The 21,789-nt window shown below is 39.6% G+C and overlaps 1 protein-coding gene across 1 annotated transcript in view; it reads right to left on the bottom strand.

The window, feature by feature from the left end:
- igsf9bb (immunoglobulin superfamily, member 9Bb) overlaps positions 1-21,789 on the bottom strand; it is a 160,772-nt gene that overhangs the window by 122,163 nt on the left and 16,820 nt on the right. Inside the window, exon 2 of the mRNA XM_073824629.1 lies at positions 8,125-8,316. Coding sequence (XP_073680730.1) covers positions 8,125-8,316 — 192 coding nt within the window. The remainder of the gene's footprint in view (positions 1-8,124; positions 8,317-21,789) is intronic.

Below are 21,789 nucleotides of genomic sequence, written 5' to 3'. Positions count from 1 at the left end.
CATTTAGATAGGTCATTTGTTTTAGCGCACTGTTAACAGCAGATTTACCCTTCGCAAAGAGCTTGATTGATAGTTGTTCTGTCAAAAATCTGTAATGGAAATGCACCTTGTGTTCAAAAAGTAAAGAAATGCTTATATTACTTTACCAGCCAACAGAGTTGGTATCACAAGATGGCGGCGTCCTTGATCTAAAAGCTATTACAAAACATCCTTTTTCTTTAAAATGGTTACATTAATCGTGTTTGTTATATATTTTTTAATTAAACCTGAAATCAGTTTACTAAATAATTGAAACTTGATTGACCACTTTACTTCCACTTTAAACTTGGTACATCCCAACCTGCAATATCCACAAATGCTGTTGTCTTAGATCATAAACAGGATGAGATGTGAAAAGGCAACCTCCCACGATTAAAACAGGGTTCACATAAGGGTAATTTTGAGAGAATCACACTTGAGATGAAACAATCCCAGTATTGTTTGGATATATTAACGGAGACTGTTTTATCTGACAAAGACCTCGGACCAAGCCGGCATTTACTGTTCACTAATTTCATGTGACAAATCAGAGCCATATTAGGAAAAAATAACAAGAAGTTCAACAGTACTTATATCAAAGACAAGGCCAAATTATGTTTCAGTGTAATTTAATGTGCATACTGATGCATGAAAAAGCTTCATTCATGTGAAAGGGAAAAAAAGAAAAATGGCACTACCAATGCAAAATGCTGCCTGAAAGAAATAACTCTAAAAATGGTGTAAAATTGTGAATTTCCTTTATTAAATGTACACTCTAAAAAATGCTGGGTTGTTTTTGTTTAGTTTTTTAATCCAAATCATCAGCCTGTTGGGTGATTTGATTGGGTTGTTTTTATTAATTTTACCCAAGTGCTGGGTAGTTTGCTGCACTTTAAATACAGCTGAGTTATTTTTTTACCCAAATGCTGGGTTCAGCTTGTTGGCTTATCATTTTATTGGGTTTATATATTTTTTATATACAAATTATTCCCGATATTATTCATACCCCTGGCAAATTCTGACTTAAAGTTACTTTTATTCAACCAGCAAGTTTTTTTTTTTTTATTAAAAATGACACAGACGTCTCCCAGAAGATAATAAGATGATGTACAAGAGGCATCATTGTCAAAAAATTTATTACTCATCTTTTATTTACATTTGAACAAAAAGTGGCATGTCCAAAATTATTCATACCCTTCTCAATAATCAATAGAAAAGCCTTTATTGGCTATTACAGCAATCAAACGCTTCCTATAATTGCTGACCAGCTTTTTGCATGTCTCCACTGGTATTTTTCAGATTGGAGGGTCCCCTTGCCATCACCCTGATCTTTACCTCCCTCCACAGATTCTCAATTGGATTTAAGTCAGGACTCTGGCTGGGCCACGGCAAAACGTTAATCTTTTTGTCTGGTGACCATTTCTTCACCACTTTTGCTGTGTGTTTTGGGTCGTTGTCATGCTGAAATGTCCACTGGTGCCCAAGGCCAAGTTTCTCTGCAGACTGCCTGATGTTGTTGTTAAAAAATTTTGATGTATTGCTCCTTTTTCATGGTGCTGTTTACTGTGATTAGGTTCCCTGGTCCACCGGCTGAAAAACACCCCAAAACATTAGGTTCCCACCACCATGTTTGACAGTGAGGATGGTGTTCTTAGGGTTTAAGGCTTCTCCTTTTTTACACCAAATAAAGGCTACATCATTGTGGCCAAACAATTAAATTTTTGTTCACATTTTTTGTTTTGACCATAAAACAGAAGACCAGAAGTCTTCTTCTTTGTCCAGATGGGCATTTGCAAAGGCCAAGCGTGCTTTTGTGTGCCTTATCTGGAGAAGTGGTGTCCTCCTTGGTTTGCGTCTGTGGAGCGGTGTGCAGTGTCCGTTGGACTGTCTGCCTTGAGATGTTGCCACCAGCAGAGCCCAGATTCATCAGGATGGCCTTGGTGGTGATCCTTGGATTCTTTTTTTACCTCTCTCACTATTTTCCTGGCCAGCACAGGTGTCACTTTTGGTTTCCGACCACGTCCTCTGAGATTTTTCACAGTGCGGAACGTCTTGTATTTTTTTAATAATAATTTGCACTGTAGCCACTGGAACTTCAAAACATTTAGATATGGTCTTATAGCCCTTTCCTGACTTGTGAGCAGCCACAAAGCACAGCCGCAGGTCTTCAGTGAGCTCCTTTGTCTTAGCCATGACTGTCCACAAACCAACAGCAGAGAACTTCTGTTTTTCACCTGTTGAGTGGATTAAAACAGCTGTTCCTAATGAATCAGGGTAATTAGGATGCTTTAGAACAGCTTGGACTATTTGGAATGGTTTAGAACTTTGGATTTTCCCATAGACTCTGACAGTTTGCAAATGGCATGAATAATTTTGGACGTGCCACTTTTTGTTCAAATGTAAATAAAAGCTGAGAAATATTTTTTTCCACAATGATGCCTCCTGTACATCGTCTTATTATCTTTTGGGAGAAACCTGTGTCATTTCCGGTCAAAAAAAAAAACTTGAATGAACAAAAATAACTTTAAGTCAGAATTTGCCAGGGGTATGAATAATTTCGGGCTTGACTGTAGGTGCTAGGTAGTTTTTCTGTAACTAAGCTGCTTGGTCATTTTAATGGGTTATTAAATATTGGGTTGTTATTTTTTTCTACCCAACCGCTGGGTTGAGCCTATCTCCGACAAAACATCCCAGTTGTTGAGTTACAGTCAGAGCGTGGGCTTTTTGCTTCCTCTCCAGGTGAGAGCGGTTCACAGCACCACTGATTTGGTGCACTTCTTCAGCGAAATATAGGTTTGTACACATTTTATTTAATCTATAAATCTTTTGTAAATGTACCTGTCACGGTTCATGGGCTCACTCTCTCATCTTGCTGCGTTGTGTGTGTGTGTGGGCGGGGCCGCTGCTGCTTACGAGCTGATGATTTCCAGCTGTCGCTCGTTTGCTCAGCTATTTTATGCTGCTCTGTTTGTCTCATGTTGTCAGATCGTTGGTTTGTGTTCGTCGGTCCTGGTTCTCTCCCTGTGTTTTCTCCGTTCCCTGTTTTGATGTGGATTCGCTTCCTGGGATCTCTCTGTTCCGGCTGGCTGCTGCTGACTTCTCCTGGTCGCCCATTGATTACCTGCGCTACCAGTGTCTACATCGGCACGCTCACCAGCTCATCTGACCATCTCTGTGAAATTACCTGTCTGTCTAATAAACTGTTGAATTTACTCGCGCTTGAATCCATCTCATTTATCATGACAGAACGATCTGACCAACTAATGGATTCAGCGAGTGCTCAGACGCTGCAGGATATTCTGTCTTCCAATAACGCTCGTATGGATCGGCAGGACGAGCAGATGCTGGCCACCGGACGAGCAGTTCAAGCCCTGGTAGCGCAGGTATCCGAGCTCACCAACCAGTTACAACGCTTGAGATCGCCCGCTGCGCCACCCCCACCGCCGTCCCCTCCGCCCGCTGTGGTTAACCCCACTTCCCATCACGAGCCTCGATTGCCGACCCCGGAACACTATGCGGGTGAGCCCAGTTTATGCAGAGCTTTTTTGACGAAATGTTCCATGTTCTTCTCGTTACAGCCCAACACTTTCGCATCTGAACAATCGAAAGTGGCGTTGGTGTTAACTCTGCTGTCGGGTCGAGCGGCTCAGTGGGGAACGGCGGTGTGGGAGAATAAACATCCCTGCTGTGCCTCGTTCCAGCTCCTCTCCGAAGAAATGAGGCGGGTTTTCGATCGGGCCGTCATCGGGCGCGAGGCAGCCAGCAAACTAGCCAGTCTACGGCAGGCTGATCGCTCTGTTTCGGATTATTCCATCGAGTTCCGGACGCTGGCTGCCGAGTGCAGATGGAACGAGGCGGCGCAGTGGGACGTCTTCCTGCATGGGTTGGCTGACCGTATTCAACGAGTGATTTTCACGTTGGAGTTACCCCCTGATCTGGACGGACTGATTTCCCTGGCCCTCCGGGTGGATGCTAGACTTCAACAACGTGATCAACTTACCCACCTCAATCCCGGAGCGGCGTGGATGGATCCAGGCTCCAGCGTCACTAATACGGTCAGCCCCCCTCAAGATCCTGAACCCATGCAGGTGGGTAGAGCTCGGCTCTCCCGGGAGGAGAGAGAACGTCGTAGATCCAGAGGTCTGTGTTTGTACTGTGGAGCCGCGGGACACTTCCTCAACACCTGCCCAGTAAAAGACCAAGCCCGACAGTAGAACAGAGGTTACTGTCGGGCGGTTTATCCCAGGACAAACCCTCATCCACCACTCTCCTCCCGGTGAGACTTCAATGGGCGGCCAGTTCTCATCACTGTCAGGCTCTTGTGGACTCTGGAGCAGAAGGTAACATCATGGACTGGAGCTTAGCTCGTTCACTACGTCTTCCTACCACTCCCCTTAAGACTGTCATCTCTGTCAATGCTCTCAACGGTCAAACTCTTCCTCCTATCACTCACTCCACCTGCTTCCTCACGATGATTACCTCTGGCAACCACAAGGAGGAGATCGCCTTCCTGCTCGCAGAGTCCCCCCTGGTTCCCATAGTCCTTGGGCACCCCTGGCTGGTCCGCCATCGTCCCACTGTGGATTGGGGCCTCAATTCTGTTTCTTCTTGGGGCGAATCCTGCTTTGCTAACTGTCTCTTGTCTGCTTGTTCGTCTGTCTCTTGTTCTCTGTTGCAGGATGAGTCGGTGGACCTGTCAAACGTGCCCCAAGAGTACCTCGACCTGAAGGGAGTGTTTAGTAAGTCCAGAGCTGCTTCTCTACCTCCGCACCGTCCCTACGACTGTGCTATAGATTTACTGCCAGGTACGTCTCCGCCTAAGGGCAAACTATACTCACTTTCTGCTCCTGAGAGGGAGGCCATGGAGAAATATATTTCTGATTCTCTGGCAGCCGGGATCATCCGCCCTTCCTCCTCTCCGGCCGGGGCAGGATTCTTTTTCGTGGGTAAGAAGGATGGCTCTCTGCGACCATGTATTGACTATCGAGGTTTGAACAGCATCACGGTTAAGAATACTTACCCTTTGCCGCTGATGTCTTCGGCCTTCGAACGGTTGCAGGGAGCGTCTTTTTTCACGAAACTGGATCTTCGCAACGCCTACCATTTGGTCCGCATCAGGGAGGGGGATGAGTGGAAGACCGCTTTTAATACCCCCAGGGGGCACTTTGAATATCTGGTCATGCCCTTCGGGTTGTCCAACTCCCCCGCGGTCTTTCAGGCACTCGTCAATGACGTGTTGAGAGATATGGTCGATCAATTTCTGTATGTCTACCTGGACGACATATTGATTTTTTCTTCTTCTCTCCAGGAACACGTTCAACACGTCAGGCGAGTGCTCCGAAGGCTGCTAGAGAATGGGCTTTATGTCAAGGCGGAGAAGTGCGCGTTCCATGCACAGTCAGTTCCCTTTCTGGGGTTTATCGTCTCATCCGAGGGAGTGCGCATGGATCCCGACAAGGTTAAGGCTGTGGTAGATTGGCCAACCCCCGATTCCCGCAAGGCCCTGCAGAGGTTTTTGGGGTTCGCCAATTTTTACCGGCGTTTCATTCGCAACTTCAGCCAACTAGCCGCGCCTCTGACATCCTTGACCTCTACCAAGACTACGTTCAGGTGGTCTGATGCTGCCGAGACAGCATTTTCCAACCTCAAGAGCCGCTTTGTTTCGGCTCCCATCCTTGTTGCCCCTGATCCCACACGTCAGTTTGTGGTAGAGGTCGACGCGTCAGAGGTGGGGGTAGGTGCGGTTCTCTCCCAGCGAACTCCCGCGGATGATAGGATGCATCCTTGCGCGTTTTTTTCTCATCGTCTGTCCCCCGCTGAACGTAACTACGATATTGGTAACAGAGAGTTGTTGGCAGTCAAGTTAGCGTTGGAGGAATGGCGCCACTGGTTAGAGGGCTCGGGGGTGCCTTTTATCGTATGGACCGATCACAAGAACCTCGAATACATCAGGTCTGCCAAACGCCTCAACTCCAGGCAGGCTCGATGGGCTCTTTTTTTCGGACGCTTTGATTTTTCGATCTCGTACCGGCCGGGCTCCAAGAACATCAAGCCTGATGCCTTATCACGCGTTTTTGACCGCTCCGAACATCCGTCCACTCCCGAGTGCGTCATTCCGGAGAAACTTATTGTTTCTACACTCACTTGGGAGGTGGAGACTAAGGTCCGCAAGGCCTTAGAAGGGATAACGTCCCCGGTCGGTTGCCCATCGGGTCGCTTGTTCGTGCCGGAGGGGCTTCGGTCCGACGTCATCAGGTGGGCCCATTGTTCCAACGTGGCTTGTCATCCGGGAGTAAGTCGCACTTTATTTTTGGTTAAACAACGATTCTGGTGGCCCTCTATGGCTCGCGACACTCGGGATTTTGTTTTGGCTTGCTCAGTCTGCGCCCGTTCTAAGACTTCCAATCGACCCCCAGAGGGGTTCCTCCAACCGCTGTCGGTCCCTTCGAGACCCTGGTCCCATATCTCGCTCGATTTTGTTTCGGCCCTCCCACCCTCCCAGGGCAATACGGTTGTTTTGACCGTAGTGGACCGGTTCTCGAAGGCGGCTCATTTCATTCCCTTACCTAAATTACCCTCTGCTAAGGAGACAGCGGTAGCTGTCGTAGACCACATCTTTCGCATTCATGGCCTCCCGAAGGATGTGGTGTCCGACAGGGGTCCCCAGTTCGTTTCCAAATTTTGGAAGGAGTTTTGCCATCTACTGGGGGCAAGTGTTAGTCTGTCCTCTGGTTTCCATCCTCAGAGCAACGGTCAGACTGAGCGGGCCAACCAGGACCTGGAGAGAGTGTTACGATGTTTGGTTTCCCAGAATCCTTCCTCCTGGAGCCAACAACTCTCATGGGTTGAGTACGCGCATAACTCGTTGCCAGTATCGTCTACGGGCCTGTCGCCGTTCGAATGTAGTTTAGGTTACCAGCCACCTCTTTTTCCCAGTCTGGAATCCGAAGTCGCGGTCCCCTCTGCCCACGCCTTCGTCCAGAGGTGTCGCCGCACCTGGAGGAGAGCCAGAGAGACCCTCCTCCAGGTGGGAGCGCGCACCAAGGCCAAAGCCGATCGCCACCGGTCTAGGCCTCCCGTCTACGTCGTTGGTCAAAAAGTGTGACTTTCATCCAAGAACATTCCGCTCCGATCCGTTTGTAATAAGCTTGCTCCTAAATTCATAGGCCCGTTCCCTGTCACTAAAATCATTAGCCCAGTGGCAGTCCGCCTCAAACTCCCTCCTGCGTACAGGAGAATCCATCCCGTTTTTCATGTCTCCAAAATTAAACCCGTCTTTTATTCTCCTATTAATCCGCCTGCCCCAGTTCCCCCACCGCCGCGTCTCGTAGATGGGGAACCCACTTATTCGGTTAACCGCATTCTGGACTCGAGGCGGAGGGGACGAGGATTCCAGTACTTGGTGGACTGGGAAGGTTACGGTCCGGAGGAGAGAAGTTGGGTGCCTGCTAGGGACATATTGGACCATTCCCTTATCGATGATTACAATCGACGGGTAAGTTCTTCTGGGAGCGCCAGGAGGCGCTCCTAGGAGGAGGGGTACTGTCACGGTTCATGGGCTCACTCTCTCATCTTGCTGCGTTGTGTGTGTGTGTGGGCGGGGCCGCTGCTGCTTACGAGCTGATGATTTCCAGCTGTCGCTCGTTTGCTCAGCTATTTTATGCTGCTCTGTTTGTCTCATGTTGTCAGATCGTTGGTTTGTGTTCGTCGGTCCTGGTTCTCTCCCTGTGTTTTCTCCGTTCCCTGTTTTGATGTGGATTCGCTTCCTGGGATCTCTCTGTTCCGGCTGGCTGCTGCTGACTTCTCCTGGTCGCCCATTGATTACCTGCGCTACCAGTGTCTACATCGGCACGCTCACCAGCTCATCTGACCATCTCTGTGAAATTACCTGTCTGTCTAATAAACTGTTGAATTTACTCGCGCTTGAATCCATCTCATTTATCATGACAGAACCCTGCACTGGGTTGCCAAATAACTCAAGGTGGGTTGTTTTTAACCCAGCATTTTTTAGAGTGTAACCATTATTTATTTCATTTATAGAAATGATAAAAAAGTGGCTATATTTTGTTGGAAATTTAATAAAATGAGGTCTAAATCAGAGCTCACCGGCATACTCAGGGTCCACATGAGGAGGGTAGAAGCGGAAGTTGATGAAGAAGGGGATGGGCACTCCAAACTTGAACCACTCCACCACGTAGGGCTGGCCGTTGAGTGGGTGGACCACGTCACATCCCAGAATCACAGTCTCCCCTGCGCGGGCCGTCACAAACTGGGGCTCCTCTCTGACTCCGTGGGCACCTGTGAGAACATATGGACTTTGATGAGCAATCACACGCACATATGATGTACCAACCACACGCTGAAACTGCTCTGGGGAGCAATGATTCATCTAACAGCTGAAAATAGATTTTGTTTAGTGGATCAAGCAAGTCTGCAGACTATGTGCCCCACTAAAGCATTGATTGATGTTCAATTCTGCATATATTAACTATATCCGGATATCCTGAAACTATTTTACTAATCAATATACACACACTCATTCATAGTGTATTTACAACTACGCCAACTACAATGGACTTTTGATTTTTGAATAACATAAAACATAAAATAAGAAATAGTTAAGATTCTGTATTACTTCTTGGTCACTAATCAAATAAGCATATTTGTGACACAAATTATATGTACTATTTCTTACAGATGGTCAATTGTTGTTGAAGCAGAAAATTCTCAAATCATGCTGGATAACATAACTATTAGGCTTAAAATAAAAATTTTAATGTCAACAAATTAATTCAAAAGTACTCAACAATGGCAGGTCATGAAAGGTTTGTTTTGTGGATTTGTTGTTAGATTGCAGTGAAGTATTTTTCTATGACAACAAATTAGTGTTCATTTTGTTAGCAAAAACTAGGAAAAAAAATGTTTGTTGACAAGCTTTTTTCCCACTAAAACGAGACGACATTAAAGTCAATAAATGATAACTGTGACTATACTAACATACAATACCATTGATGATAAAAGAAGAGACTAAAATGTATCTCTATACAAAAATATTTTATTTTCATCTAAAAAAAAAAATCAGAGCCTCTACTACGCAAGCTTTATTGATTGCCAGATATCAAATCCCAGTTCAAATACCCAAATCACAGCTTCTCTGTTAAAAGGATACATTTTCTGCACTGTTTTACTTAATTTTTGCAATCTGGCAACCATGCATATGCACTTCTCTTCATTGTGGAAGCAAACTTTGATATTAATTTATATATTACATTTATTTATATATAAATGTATATAAGTCAGTACACTAGATAATGTTAAATAAACCATGTGTATTAGTTCACATTCTGTTGGTTTGTGCTTATTGGTGAAAGTGCAAAAACTAAAAAGTACATTTGACACAGGACTAAAACAAGACCAATTTGAATTTTTGAATGGCTGACAAAATTAAAACTACAAAAAAGCAGCAGAAGCTGCAATGTCTAATTCAAATGACTCTTGTGAACAGGTTTTTTTTAATGAGAAAGTCAAAAAGATTTACAGAACAGTCTCAAAACTTGTGATTCATTCAGCCAGTGAATCATTCAGAGCCATTACTGAATTCACAACTGACCCCATCACTGAACCGGAGTCAATACACTTCATATATACTTCATAAAATATCATAGGAACATATGTCGTTCATATGAATAATGTAATTAGATAAATATCCACACAGTTTGATTAAAATGAATAATATGTGACCCTGGACCACAAAACCAGTCATAAGGGTATTTTTTTTATTATTATTGAGATTTATACATCATCTGAAAGCTAAATCAATAAGCTTTTCATTGATGTATGGTTTGTTAGGATAGTAAAAAATAGGAAAAATATAAGGGAAAATTTCAAAATTAAAGTTGTCAAATGAAGTTCTTAGCAATGCATATTACTAATCAATAATTAACTTTTGATATATTTACGGTAGAAAATTTAGGAAATATCTTTATGGAACATGTTCTTTAAATAATATCCTAATGATTTTTGGCATAAAAGAAAAATCGATAATTTTGACCCATACAATGTATTTTTGGCTATTGCTACAAATACACCTGTGCTACTTAAAATTGGTTTTGTGGTCCAGGGTCATATATTACCGAAAAATAAATTTAAATCAATCAATTTAAAATTGATTGTAATCAATCATCACTATGGAGAAAATGTGAAAATTTAAAAAAGAATAATAAAAATACACCCTTAAATGTTACATTTTTCTTTAGCAAATAAATTCAAACAGAAGCATTTTCACCAGTGGTCTCAGATTTTTGAACCCATGTGTGTCTCACACACCTGAAAAAGCTGAGACTATATACCATACTGAGACTAAACGAGTGAGTTTTATTAAATCAGAATTTCCTAGAAAGCTATATAAGCAATGACACAGTATCTTATTGAAATAGTAAACTGCTAAAATCAACCTTTCAATCTTTGCTACAGTAACCGTGCCATCCAAGCTTATCTTGCAACAAACAGGTAATCAAAAACGATTCATCAAACATAATATTTGCATTAGACAGGATACGAATCCAAGTCTTCCTATCCTCAAGAGCAAAACTGACCTTGGCTTAAGGTCACTGGCCAATAAAAACCGGTATAATCAGAATATGACAGCTTCCTTAAGAGGTGCCTAACATGACAGATAAAACAGTCTGGCTTAATCCAAGCCTATGTGGACTCAAATTGATTTATTCAGTATGTAATTTCCTTTGTGCGGCACATCACATACAAAAAGCTGGGGAATCAAATGACTGACTCAAGACTGTGATTAGATATTCTCAGCTGCTGCTTTTCCTCTCTCTCTCTCTTTCTCTCTCTCTCTTTCTCTCTCTCTCTCTGTAATGATGTGATGATGAGAGCCGGAGAGCCGCCAGCACGTCCCCGTGCATATACCCAAGACTCCCCCTGCACCCACTACCTACTGCAGCAGCGCCTGCTGATTGGCTGCCGGTGACATCACCGGTGAGCAAAACAAGCCTTTGGAAGGTATGACTTCACTGTTTGCACGGCTGAGAGCAACAAGCGGTTAACAAGCTACTCTCTCTCCTCTCCCCTCTAGATTTACACCCGTTTACAATGAAAGACACAAGGGATCGAGCCAGTCAAACCACTTGAGCCCTGAGAGAAAAAGGATGTCAGTTTACAACAGAGAGGACTCAAGCATTCTGTACGCCATGTAAAAATCAAAGTAATCCACATGTTTTTTCATAAGAATTTCTTTTGGTAGAAAAAGCATGTGGCCTTTTAAAACTATAAATAACAAAAAGATAGTAATTAAGTTGCAAAATAAAATAAAATAATAAAATTAAATTAAATTAAATTAAAATTCCACCCTTGGTAGAAGATGGCAAACTGGTTTTTCAGAGTTTTTTAAAGGGAACAGCAATGAATATACTGATGGAAAGCATCTATATATTAGGCGTACATTAACAATCTAGCAGCATATCGTCTTCACTGATCTTGCTCAACATTATAAATGTAGCGGAAGGCTGGAGGCACCGTACTTCCTTTGAAAATCCCACTTAGGAAAGTAGGTCAAAGTAACCCGTAAGTGCTTAGAGATTGTGAAGGATTTGATTCAGGACAGTGTGTTTCCTTTGAAAACACTGAATCAACACCCAAGAGTCATAATATTGGCATCTTCTTCCGCCAGCAACAAAATCAATATGGAAAATGAGAAATCTTAATTAAAGAAAAAAATCTATATACCGGAAATGCTGCAGTAAGTGTCTTTTTTATCGTGCCAGGTCTTTAAATACACAAATTCGATGCTAATGGCTATTTTAAAAATGTAATTGAGAAGCCTTCAAATATGTCCTGTGTCAGCTTTGTGTTTTGACAGGTAGGGCCCCTATAACACCTGCATTTTGAAGCTGCATTTTGGAAGTTAAAACTCGGGGGCACCATAGAAGTCCATTATATGGATAGAAATCCTGAAATGTTTTACTCAAAAAACATAATTTCTTTACTTTACTTATCTTGGATGACAAGGGGGTGAGTACATTATCTGAACATTTTTGTTTTGAAAGTGCACTACTCCTTTAAAGCATGAAATAAACATGAATGAACATCAGATTGTATTCTACTTTAACCGTGGAAAGATGTCCATACACTCAATTTTTCGAGATTAAGTCCACTGAATTTAACCTACTCTATATATACTCTATATATATATATACCTATATATATCTGGTAAATATATATATTTTTTCTGGTAAATATTTCTTAAAATAATGTTTTTAATAATACTTTAGTACTATCATTACATTAAGTAATCATAGTTTCTTTAAGTTTTAAGTTTCTTTAAACTGAACTTTTATTTTGACGGGCTGCTTTGAAGACCTTTAAATTACTTTGAAGCTTTGAAATTTTTTTTCAAAAGAAAAAGTAAAATGCTCATGAAGTGACTCTCAGAGCAGTACTAGAGATTATGTTTAGATGTTTATGTATTCAAATATTGAAGCGGCAGAGGCTCAAAACACTGCAAGCATCACATGCGCTTCAATATGTGTGTAGTAAATGAAAGCGTGCGTCTGCACCATTCATTCACACAGAGACACTCAGAACATGCAGGATTCATATTTATATAGCATTTTTGTGGTTTATTAATCTAAAATTTGGCAAATTCCATGACATTCCACGTAATAAATTAAGTTTTGTTTTTAAGTTTTCCATTTTTTTTTTTCTGGATTCCATTTTAATGGTTTCATTACATTTTAATAATAAAAAGCATTTCTAATTAATTGATTTTATTTTTAAAAATATTATTTTATTTATTAACAATAAGATGTTGTGTATTTACATTTTTCTGGTAAATAAATTCTAGTAAATATTTTTTTCTGGTAAATATTCCTCAAAAATAATGTTTTAATAATACATTCATTATTAGTAGTACTATCACTACATTAAGTAATATATTTCTGTCATAGTTTCTTTAAGTTAAACTGAACTTTTATTTTGATGGGTTGCTTTAAAGATGATATGAAGATAGTTTTTCTCAAAATAAACAGTAAAATGAAGTGACTCTCAGAGCAGTTCTAGAGATGTGTTCATGTACTCATATACTGAAGTGGCATGGGCTGAAAATATAGCGAGCATCACAAATCCGCACATCTGCGCCATTCCTTCACACAGAGACAAGCAAAAAGCAAAACACGTAGAATTCACATTTAAATAGTATTTTTGCAGCTTAATATTCACAGACACTTTAATTTAAGTGTACTGACCTACTTTTTATTTATTTATCCAAAGTATGACAAATTCTGTGACATTCCACGTCATACAGTAAATTCAATTTTTATGACTGGATTCTGCGATTCAGTCCACATTTTCAGCTTCGCGGAAATCATAGGGCCCAAAATAGATAGTTACTACTGTACATGAAAGAAATTGGGACAGTAAAATACATCAATCGCACCTGTTCAATTAACATTTTCATTAATCTGTTTTAAAACACAACTGTTTTAAACTTTTGTTGTGCTTAAGAAAATGAATCAAGCATCTGTGTTAGCATCCATCAAGCATCTGATTATTTCAGTAGGAATCTTGTCAGATTGTTGAGTAACTTTAATGAGTGCTGATGTGAATTTCTGATTTGCAGTTTGAAACGCACACAGCAAATAAACAGGATGGATCCTGACTGTGCAATTACTGCTGGAAGAGCTCACCGTCTGACAGAACATCTCGACGACAAGTTAAAACGGTTTGTGCAGGACTTGGGGAGAAAAGCAAAGGGTATCAAGACTGCAAATGGGCAAACACAAAGAAAAATAATAAAAAGCTCAGCTGTACAGTGCAAATTAAATGGCATTACCTCCCCTTGGCGAACAATAGACTGTGGCTTCCCCATTCATCTGCATCAGACAATTTTGATAAGGCTGATAAAAACCAAAATATCACGGTGGCTTTGAAAACTAATGATGCTCTAATGGAGGGGAAGGACTTGACCTAGTTCGGCTGGATCACACCACCCCTGCCGTGGATCACTCACAGAGTTCACACAAAACCCTCAGAGACTCTGTGTTTTCAAATCCCGACCAGCTCTCGTCTCCTCCAGCAGAGCAGCTCTCTTATTTCAGGTGACTTGGAACAATCATACGATTATAAGCATGAGTGGAATAAACAGACTCTTGAGCTAAATAGCTAATGATTCTTTAGCTCATCATACAGATTCATTCAAATTTGGATAATTAGATTACTTCATGCTACTCTGTATGCAAATCACTTACTGAGGCTATATTTATTGATAAGACGAAGTACACATACATTGGATGCTCACACAGAACTTGGAACTATTTCATCCTGTCTTTTAAGCTTAACGTGAAGAAAATTTTTAGTCTCACAAATTATTTGGATTTTCAGCATTTTTGTGTATTTGAACCCTTCCCAACATGACTATGATTTTGAGATCCATTTTTTCCACACTGAGGACAACTGAGGGACTCATATGCAACTATCACAGAAGGTTCAAACACTCACTGATGCTCCACAAAGAAAAACAATGCATTTAGTGCTGGGGGGGGGGGGGGGGGGGTGAAAACTTTTGAACAGAATGGAGATGTGTAAATTTTTCTTATTTTCCCTAAATATCATATTATTTTCATTTAGTACTGCACTTCAGAGGCTACAGCTATAGTTACATGTTTCCCAGAAGACAAAATAAGTTAAATTTACTCTTATGTTTATATTCAAAATGCATGTTTTTTGAGTGAGTGCTTGAACCTTCTGTAATAGTTGCATATGAGTCCCTCAGTTGTCCTCAGTGTGGAAAGATGGATCTCAAACTATACAGTCATTGTTGGAAAGGGTTCAAATATACAAAAATGCTGGAAAACCACAGAATTTGTGGGACCTGAAGGATTTTTCTAAAGAACAGTGGGCAGTTTAACTGTTCAGGACAAACAAGGGACTCATGAACAACTATCACTAAACAAAAAAAAAAAAAAAACACAGCTGTGGATCATTCAGGTAACAACACAGTATTAAGAATCAAGGAATGTAAACTTTTGAACTGGGTCTTTTTTAAAAATTCAACTATTATTTTCTCTTGTTACTATATGTAAACATCTTTTATATGAAATATCTTATGCAGGTCAGGACTAAATAAACAATAACACATTTTGTATGATCCCTCTTATTTTGGTAAAATAATTAACATTTTGCAGATTCTGAAAGGGGGGTGTAAACTTTTGACCTCAACTGTATAAAATTTTTTAATCATTCTGTGAATCACCCAAAAATGAAAATTCGGTCATTAATTCATGTCATTGAAACTTCGAAACCTTTGTTCATCTTTGAAACACAAATTGATTAAATTCGAGAGCTTTCTGACCCTGCATAGACAGCAATGCAACTGACACGTTCAAAGCCCAAAAAGGTAGTAAGGACATTGTTAAAATAGTCCATGAGACATCAGTGGTTCAACCTTAATTTTATGAAGCTACGAGAATACTTTTCGTGCACAAAGAAAACTAAAACGACTTTATTCAACAATTTCTTCTCTTCCATGTCAGTCTTCGACATGCATTCATGTGAGTACCACAATGCATACATTAAATTATGGTTGAACCATTGATGTCTCATGGATTATATTATCAATGTCCTTACTGTCCTTGCTGTCTATGCAGGGTCAGAAAGCTCTCGGATTTTATCAAAAACATCTTAATTTGTATTCCGAAGATAAACGAAGGTCTCACGAAGGACCCATATAACTATCTATAGGGAGTGAAGACAGTATATCTCAGAAAACAACAGCCAAGAAACTACCTCCATAAAAGACGACCACTCCACCACAATTTCCATTCCGGTTCACCCTGAATCACTTCATCAATGTTCCTATGAACAGGTACTGAGCTGTAATGACCAGCCTCATAAAAAACACCTCTGAGCGGTTAGCTTTACGAAGGATGAACCTACTTCTGGCTGTTTCTATAAATAACTATAAATTACTCCTAAGTAATGACCACAGAGTAAGATGTTAGAGTTGATGGACCTCTAATTGCAAAGGAGGAACTGGGGGCAGTGCATAACTTTGAGGTTTCAACCGCTTGTCTCACGTGAGCAGAATCCTCAATGAATGCGCTGATTGCTGCCACAGCTACTCCCATTTCAAGGTGGATATCACATCTGACAGCTCCTTAAATGAATTGACATGATTGATTGATACTTAATGGGACCATTTACTATGTTAATATCACTGATTTATATCACATACAATAAAGTTCACAAGGTTTGCCATGGAATTTGTGCATACCTGAAACCTTAAAATGTTTTTCCTGTTTGTTCATGGTTGTCTGGTTTATGAAGTTTGCTTATGCAATGTTCATGGATGCAAAAGTTGTTCTGTGTTTAAGTTTAGGGGTCATTTGGGTCAAAGACTGGCAGAAAACATACAGTTGAAGTCAAAAGTTTACATACACCTTGTAGAATCTGCAAAATGTTAATTATTAGTTGTTCATGGGTCCCTTGTTTGTCCTAAACAGTTAAACTGCCTGCTCTTCTTCAGAAAAATCTTTCAGGTCCCACAAATTCTTGTTTTTTCAGCATTTTTGTGTATTTGAACCCTTTCCAACAATGACTGTATGATTTTGAGATGCATCCTTTCACACTGAGGACAACTGAGGGACTCATATGCAAATATTACAGAGGATTCAAACGCTCACAGATTTTCAAGTCATTGTTGGAAGGGGTTCAACTTATTTTTCTTATCTTATCTTATTCAGGTCAGTAATAAATAAAAAATAACATGCATTTTGTATGATCCCTCTCAACATTTTTCAGATTCTGCAAGGTGTATGGAAACTGTATCCCTAGTTCAGTTACTTATTAAAAATAGAAAATATAACTTCACATTACTTTCTAAAGTGAAAAATGGCTGGTGTGTAATTATGCAAATGTTAGACTACTCTGGCCTCTAGGTTTAAAAGCACACTGTATATGTAGGTCCCAAACCAAGCTTCTTACCCCCTGCTGAATGCTGGTATTAGGGGCAGATGGCTAAGGGTGGATCAGCATACTGTTGGACTACTGAAAGAACAGCCAAGGCATGCCAACCACATTTAGAGCTTTACCCTTGGATGTATGACATTAACCTAATAGGTCAACTAGAGTTTAAAGGGATAGTTCAACCAAAAATAAAAAACAGCTCATGATTTACTCACCCTCAAGCCACAGTTGCATATGACTTTCTTCATTCAGACAAATACATTCAGAGTTATAAAAAAGTCCTGGCTTTTCCAAGCTTTATAACAGCAGTGAATGAGGGTTAAGATTTTGAAGTGGAATAAAGTGCATCTATCCATCATAAAAAAGTACTCCACATGGCTCTGGAGGGTTAATAAAGGCCATCTGAAGTAAAGCAATGTGTTTGTCTAAGAAAAATATTTTTAAAACTTTATAAACCCTAATCTCTAGCTTCCGCCAACGTGTGTTCACGAGAGAGTGGTGTTGCAGCAGATACATAGGATGTATGTGTAGCATAAACTCCGGTGAGAATATGCTAGTCTCGCGAGAACCAAGTTTTGTTTACAGCAAAGGAAAAACAGTCTCCCCTTGGGTTATATCGAGATCCTTTGGCATTTTCCTTTACAAATCCTTGTTTTGTACTTCTATGCATTACGTGTTACATCATCCGCTGAATCGCCATTTACGTGAGTACGACAGTTTTATAAAGTTTTAAATTTGGGTATTTTTCTTACACAAACGCATCGATTCACTTCAGAAGGCCTTTATTAACCTCCGGGAGCTGTGTGGAGTACTTTTTATGATAAATGCACTTTAGTGGACTTCACTCTCAACAGCCATTCACTGCCATTATAAAGCTCGGAAGAGCCAGGTCATTTTTTTATATAACTCCGATTGTATTCATCTGAAAGAAGAAAGTCATATACACCTAGGATGGCTTGAGGGTGGGAAAGTCATAGGATAATTTTCATTTTTGGGTGAGCTTTAAGACTTAAATCAGAATATAAACCCCAAATGAACAACTTAATACTTGTTTGAATTTTTCAAGTTTAGTTCTTCAGGTCTAACTTTAGTTCATCAGGCTATAGTTAAATATCATAAATATGAATTCCTTTAAAAATCCTAATTATTTTGTACTTTAAAAAGACACTACATTAGCTTGTTACTGTTGCTACTGCTTACATAAAATGGCCGCTAGTGTATACATTCAATAATAAGTATCTTATAGGTTTGAAAGCTACAGTTTTAAAGTATTTTAGAGATACAACACTGACTAATAATAACTTTAAATTTCATTGTAATCCCATGATAATTATTTTTATTCTACTCTTCTAAAGTGGCAAATCTTTCCAGAATGATTTGACATAGAGCACGACTACGGATCTTATCAGAGTGTAGAAGATGTATTGTCCTTTCCATTTGATATGGTTTTACACAATCAGCTTTAGCACCACACGCCAGTTGGCACAAGAGTATCAACAAAAAAAAAGTACTTTATCCAGGCAAACGTTTTAATCTATTTCCTTTCATTAGGTTCATGCTCTTTTAAGACTTAACGACACAGCACTTTTCATGCTAGACCAGTACATATCGCTTAATATTATAATGAAATAGCTTTTTTTGTTTAATTCAAACTACTTTGTATATACTGTAATGGCTAAAACCATTTTTTCAAGGCATTTGAATTTGAAAGGCAATACAAATCGAAGCAAATTACTAGAAATTACTTCGGCAAATCTCATCTGCATTTGACCTGCAATGAGAACTCCAGACTAAGTCTCAGCTTGCAAAACTGCTAAATGGATGCATTTCTCCTCCATTAAAAACAACAATGCTAAAGACCTAACACTTAAAATGCAATAAGAGGAAATCACTTAATTGTTTCCTTCAGCCCTCTAGCACAGTGCTCTCAAAGAGATGGAAATGGAGAATATAATTAATATAGTTCGTACAATGTTCTCTGCAGGGGCACAATCACTGAGGTCTTTTTCAGACAGCCTGGTGGCTTTTTCAATAGTGGAGAAGAAACACAGAAACAAATCTACATTTTATACATATTTTGGACTATTGAGGGCCCTATTATTTCAATGACGCAAAATGGTTGCACTTGGTGAGCTACTGGCGCTACCTGTTGCTATTTTTACCGCAACACAACTCAGAAAATAAAACACTGATACAATGCCACATTGTGTGGCTTTTGGTTGTAATTTTCATTCAAAGAGCAACAAGAGAGCCGATGCAAGTCTTCACTGCTTTCCTAGTGCTAAGAAGAAGAGAAAAGAATGGGATGGTGCCTGTGGATGAATAAAACTTTCTAAAGACCCGAAATATTTCACAATGAGGTACTTGGTGATTATTCATGTAAACCCTTGTCAGTTATGTCTTAAATGATCATAAACAGTTGTGTAACAGTATATTAATCCGTGTGACTATTAAAGCAGCAACAAATAATATTCCTTCTGCCGTCTCTGTGCTTAATATTAATAAAATGTAAAAATACAAAGAGAAAAATCACTCTCTTGAACGAAGGACTTTTGTAGTTTTAATAAGAAACAAAACATGTTTAATTTATTAGAGTGAAGACGCTGTTTTATTTTACATTCAAATAGTTACATTCAATTCTGTAGTATTGTTAGACTACTTTAGACTTGCATAAAAGTATTCAGTATTTTTTGTGCTATTGTATTACTATCTTTACATTAATCACTAATACAAAGTTTTGGACCCATTCATAATTGTGTTAAATAATCGGGATTTCAATATTGACCAAAATAATCGTGATTATGATTTTTGCCAACATCGAGCAGCCCTAGTTCAGGCAACCCACCAACTAGTCAATTTAGTTGAAATTTGTAGACTAGCACATCTATAAATAAGAACTTGATTTCACTGAAGCACTAAATATGCACTTGTGTTTAATGTGAAGGGTGTCTTGAGGGTGAAACGCTGGCTGTGAGGTCGAGAAACCTGATCTTCAGAAAGCTCAGCATGTGCTCTAGAGGGCCAAAAAGTCTCATCAGCTTAAAATTGTATAGTAAACAGCAAAACCGCTCCCTATTCTTGGGTAAAATAATCCACAGATTTCTGTGATCACATGATACAGCAGCATATGGTCAAATGATGAAATGCAGTTTAACAATCAAGCTGAACACTTAATAGTCTTTTTTCGACATTTGTGAATGAGACGCTCTAAGCTGAAAGAAATTACATGTAAATCTTATGTGTAAAGTCAAAAAAAATTTCATGTGTCATCTGTTAGACACGTCTCATTTTTCGTATCGCTGCCAATTTTCTTTTCAATATCCCGTAGCTGTTGTGAGCTTGCGTTGTCAGGGCTACAGAGGTTAATCTATCCTCCAGATAGGGGCCACATGATTAAGATCCAGCTCCACAAACTCCTCCGAGGATAGTCTGATTTCCTCCACAACTCTCCCAGGCAGCGCTCACTCCTCCTTTAGGCATGTGTGTAAATGACGGTGTAGTAATGATGTTTGAGTCTGACTCAATAACAGGCTAAGCAAAAACAGAAACTAAATATTGGTTTCCACTAATGAGGTCTTAAGGATTCTGTGACAATTGCCTTTTTTGATGGCTGGCAAGTAACCAAAAGACAACAAACTGACACGTGCTGGTTTAAATCCAGGAAAAATTATGAATTACACAATCACATTTTAGGTAACTATTAAGTTTGAAAGGCAGCAACATTCTTTAAGAACTGTAAGAATAAAGATAAAATCTCCCACTGACACTAAAATACACAGTTGGAGTCAAAAGTTTACATACAAAATGCATGTTATTTTTTATTTAGTACTGACCTGAATAAGATATTTCACTATTCTACAAATAGTCCACAAGACAAAATAAGAGCTGAATTTATAAAAATGACCCCGTTCAAAAGTTTACATACTGTACACTTGATTCTTAATACAGTGTTGTTATCTGAATGATCTACAGCTGTGTTTTTTTGTTTAGTGATAGTTGTTCATGAGTTCCTTGTTTATCCTGAACAGTTAAACTGTCTGCTGTTCTTCAGAAAAACCTTACAGATCCCACAAATTCTATGGTTTTCAGCATTTTTGTTTATTTGAACCCTTTCCAACAATGCATTAAGAGTCGGGGGGTGAAAACTTTTTGAATTTAAAGATCAGGGTAAATTTAAACTATTTTGTCTTCTGGGGAACATGTAAGTATCTTCTGTAGCTTCTGAAGGGCAGTACTAAATAAAAAAGTATGATATAGGCAAAAAAAGAAAAATATACACATCCTCATTCTGTGCAAAAGTTTTCACCCTCTGGTTCTTAATGCATAGTTTTTCCTTCTGAAGCATCAGTGAGCGTTTGAACCTTCTGTAATAGTTGCATATGAGTCCCTCAGTTGTCCTCAGTGTGAAAAGATGGATCTCAAAACCATACAGTCATTGTTGGAAAGGGTTCAAATACCCAAAAATGCTGAAAAAACTAAGAATTTGTGTGACCAGAATGATTTATTTAACTCTTTAACTGTTCAAGACAAAGAAGGGACTCATGAACAACTACTACTAAACAAAAAAAACACACAGCTGTGGATCATTCAGGTAACAACACAGTATTAAGAATCAAGGGGGTGTAAACTTTTGAATAGGGTCATTTTTATAAATTCAACTATTATTTTCTCTTGTGAACTATATGTAAACATCTGTTATGTAAAATATCTTATTCAGGTCAGTACTAAATAAAAAAAATAACATGCATTTTATATGATCCCTCTTGTTTTATTAAAATAATTAACATTTTGCAG

The sequence above is a fragment of the Garra rufa genome, chromosome 19, assembly GCF_049309525.1.
Source record: "Garra rufa chromosome 19, GarRuf1.0, whole genome shotgun sequence".
In the NCBI taxonomy this organism is placed as follows: domain Eukaryota; kingdom Metazoa; phylum Chordata; class Actinopteri; order Cypriniformes; family Cyprinidae; genus Garra; species Garra rufa.
This window is presented reverse-complemented; position numbering and strand designations above follow the sequence as displayed.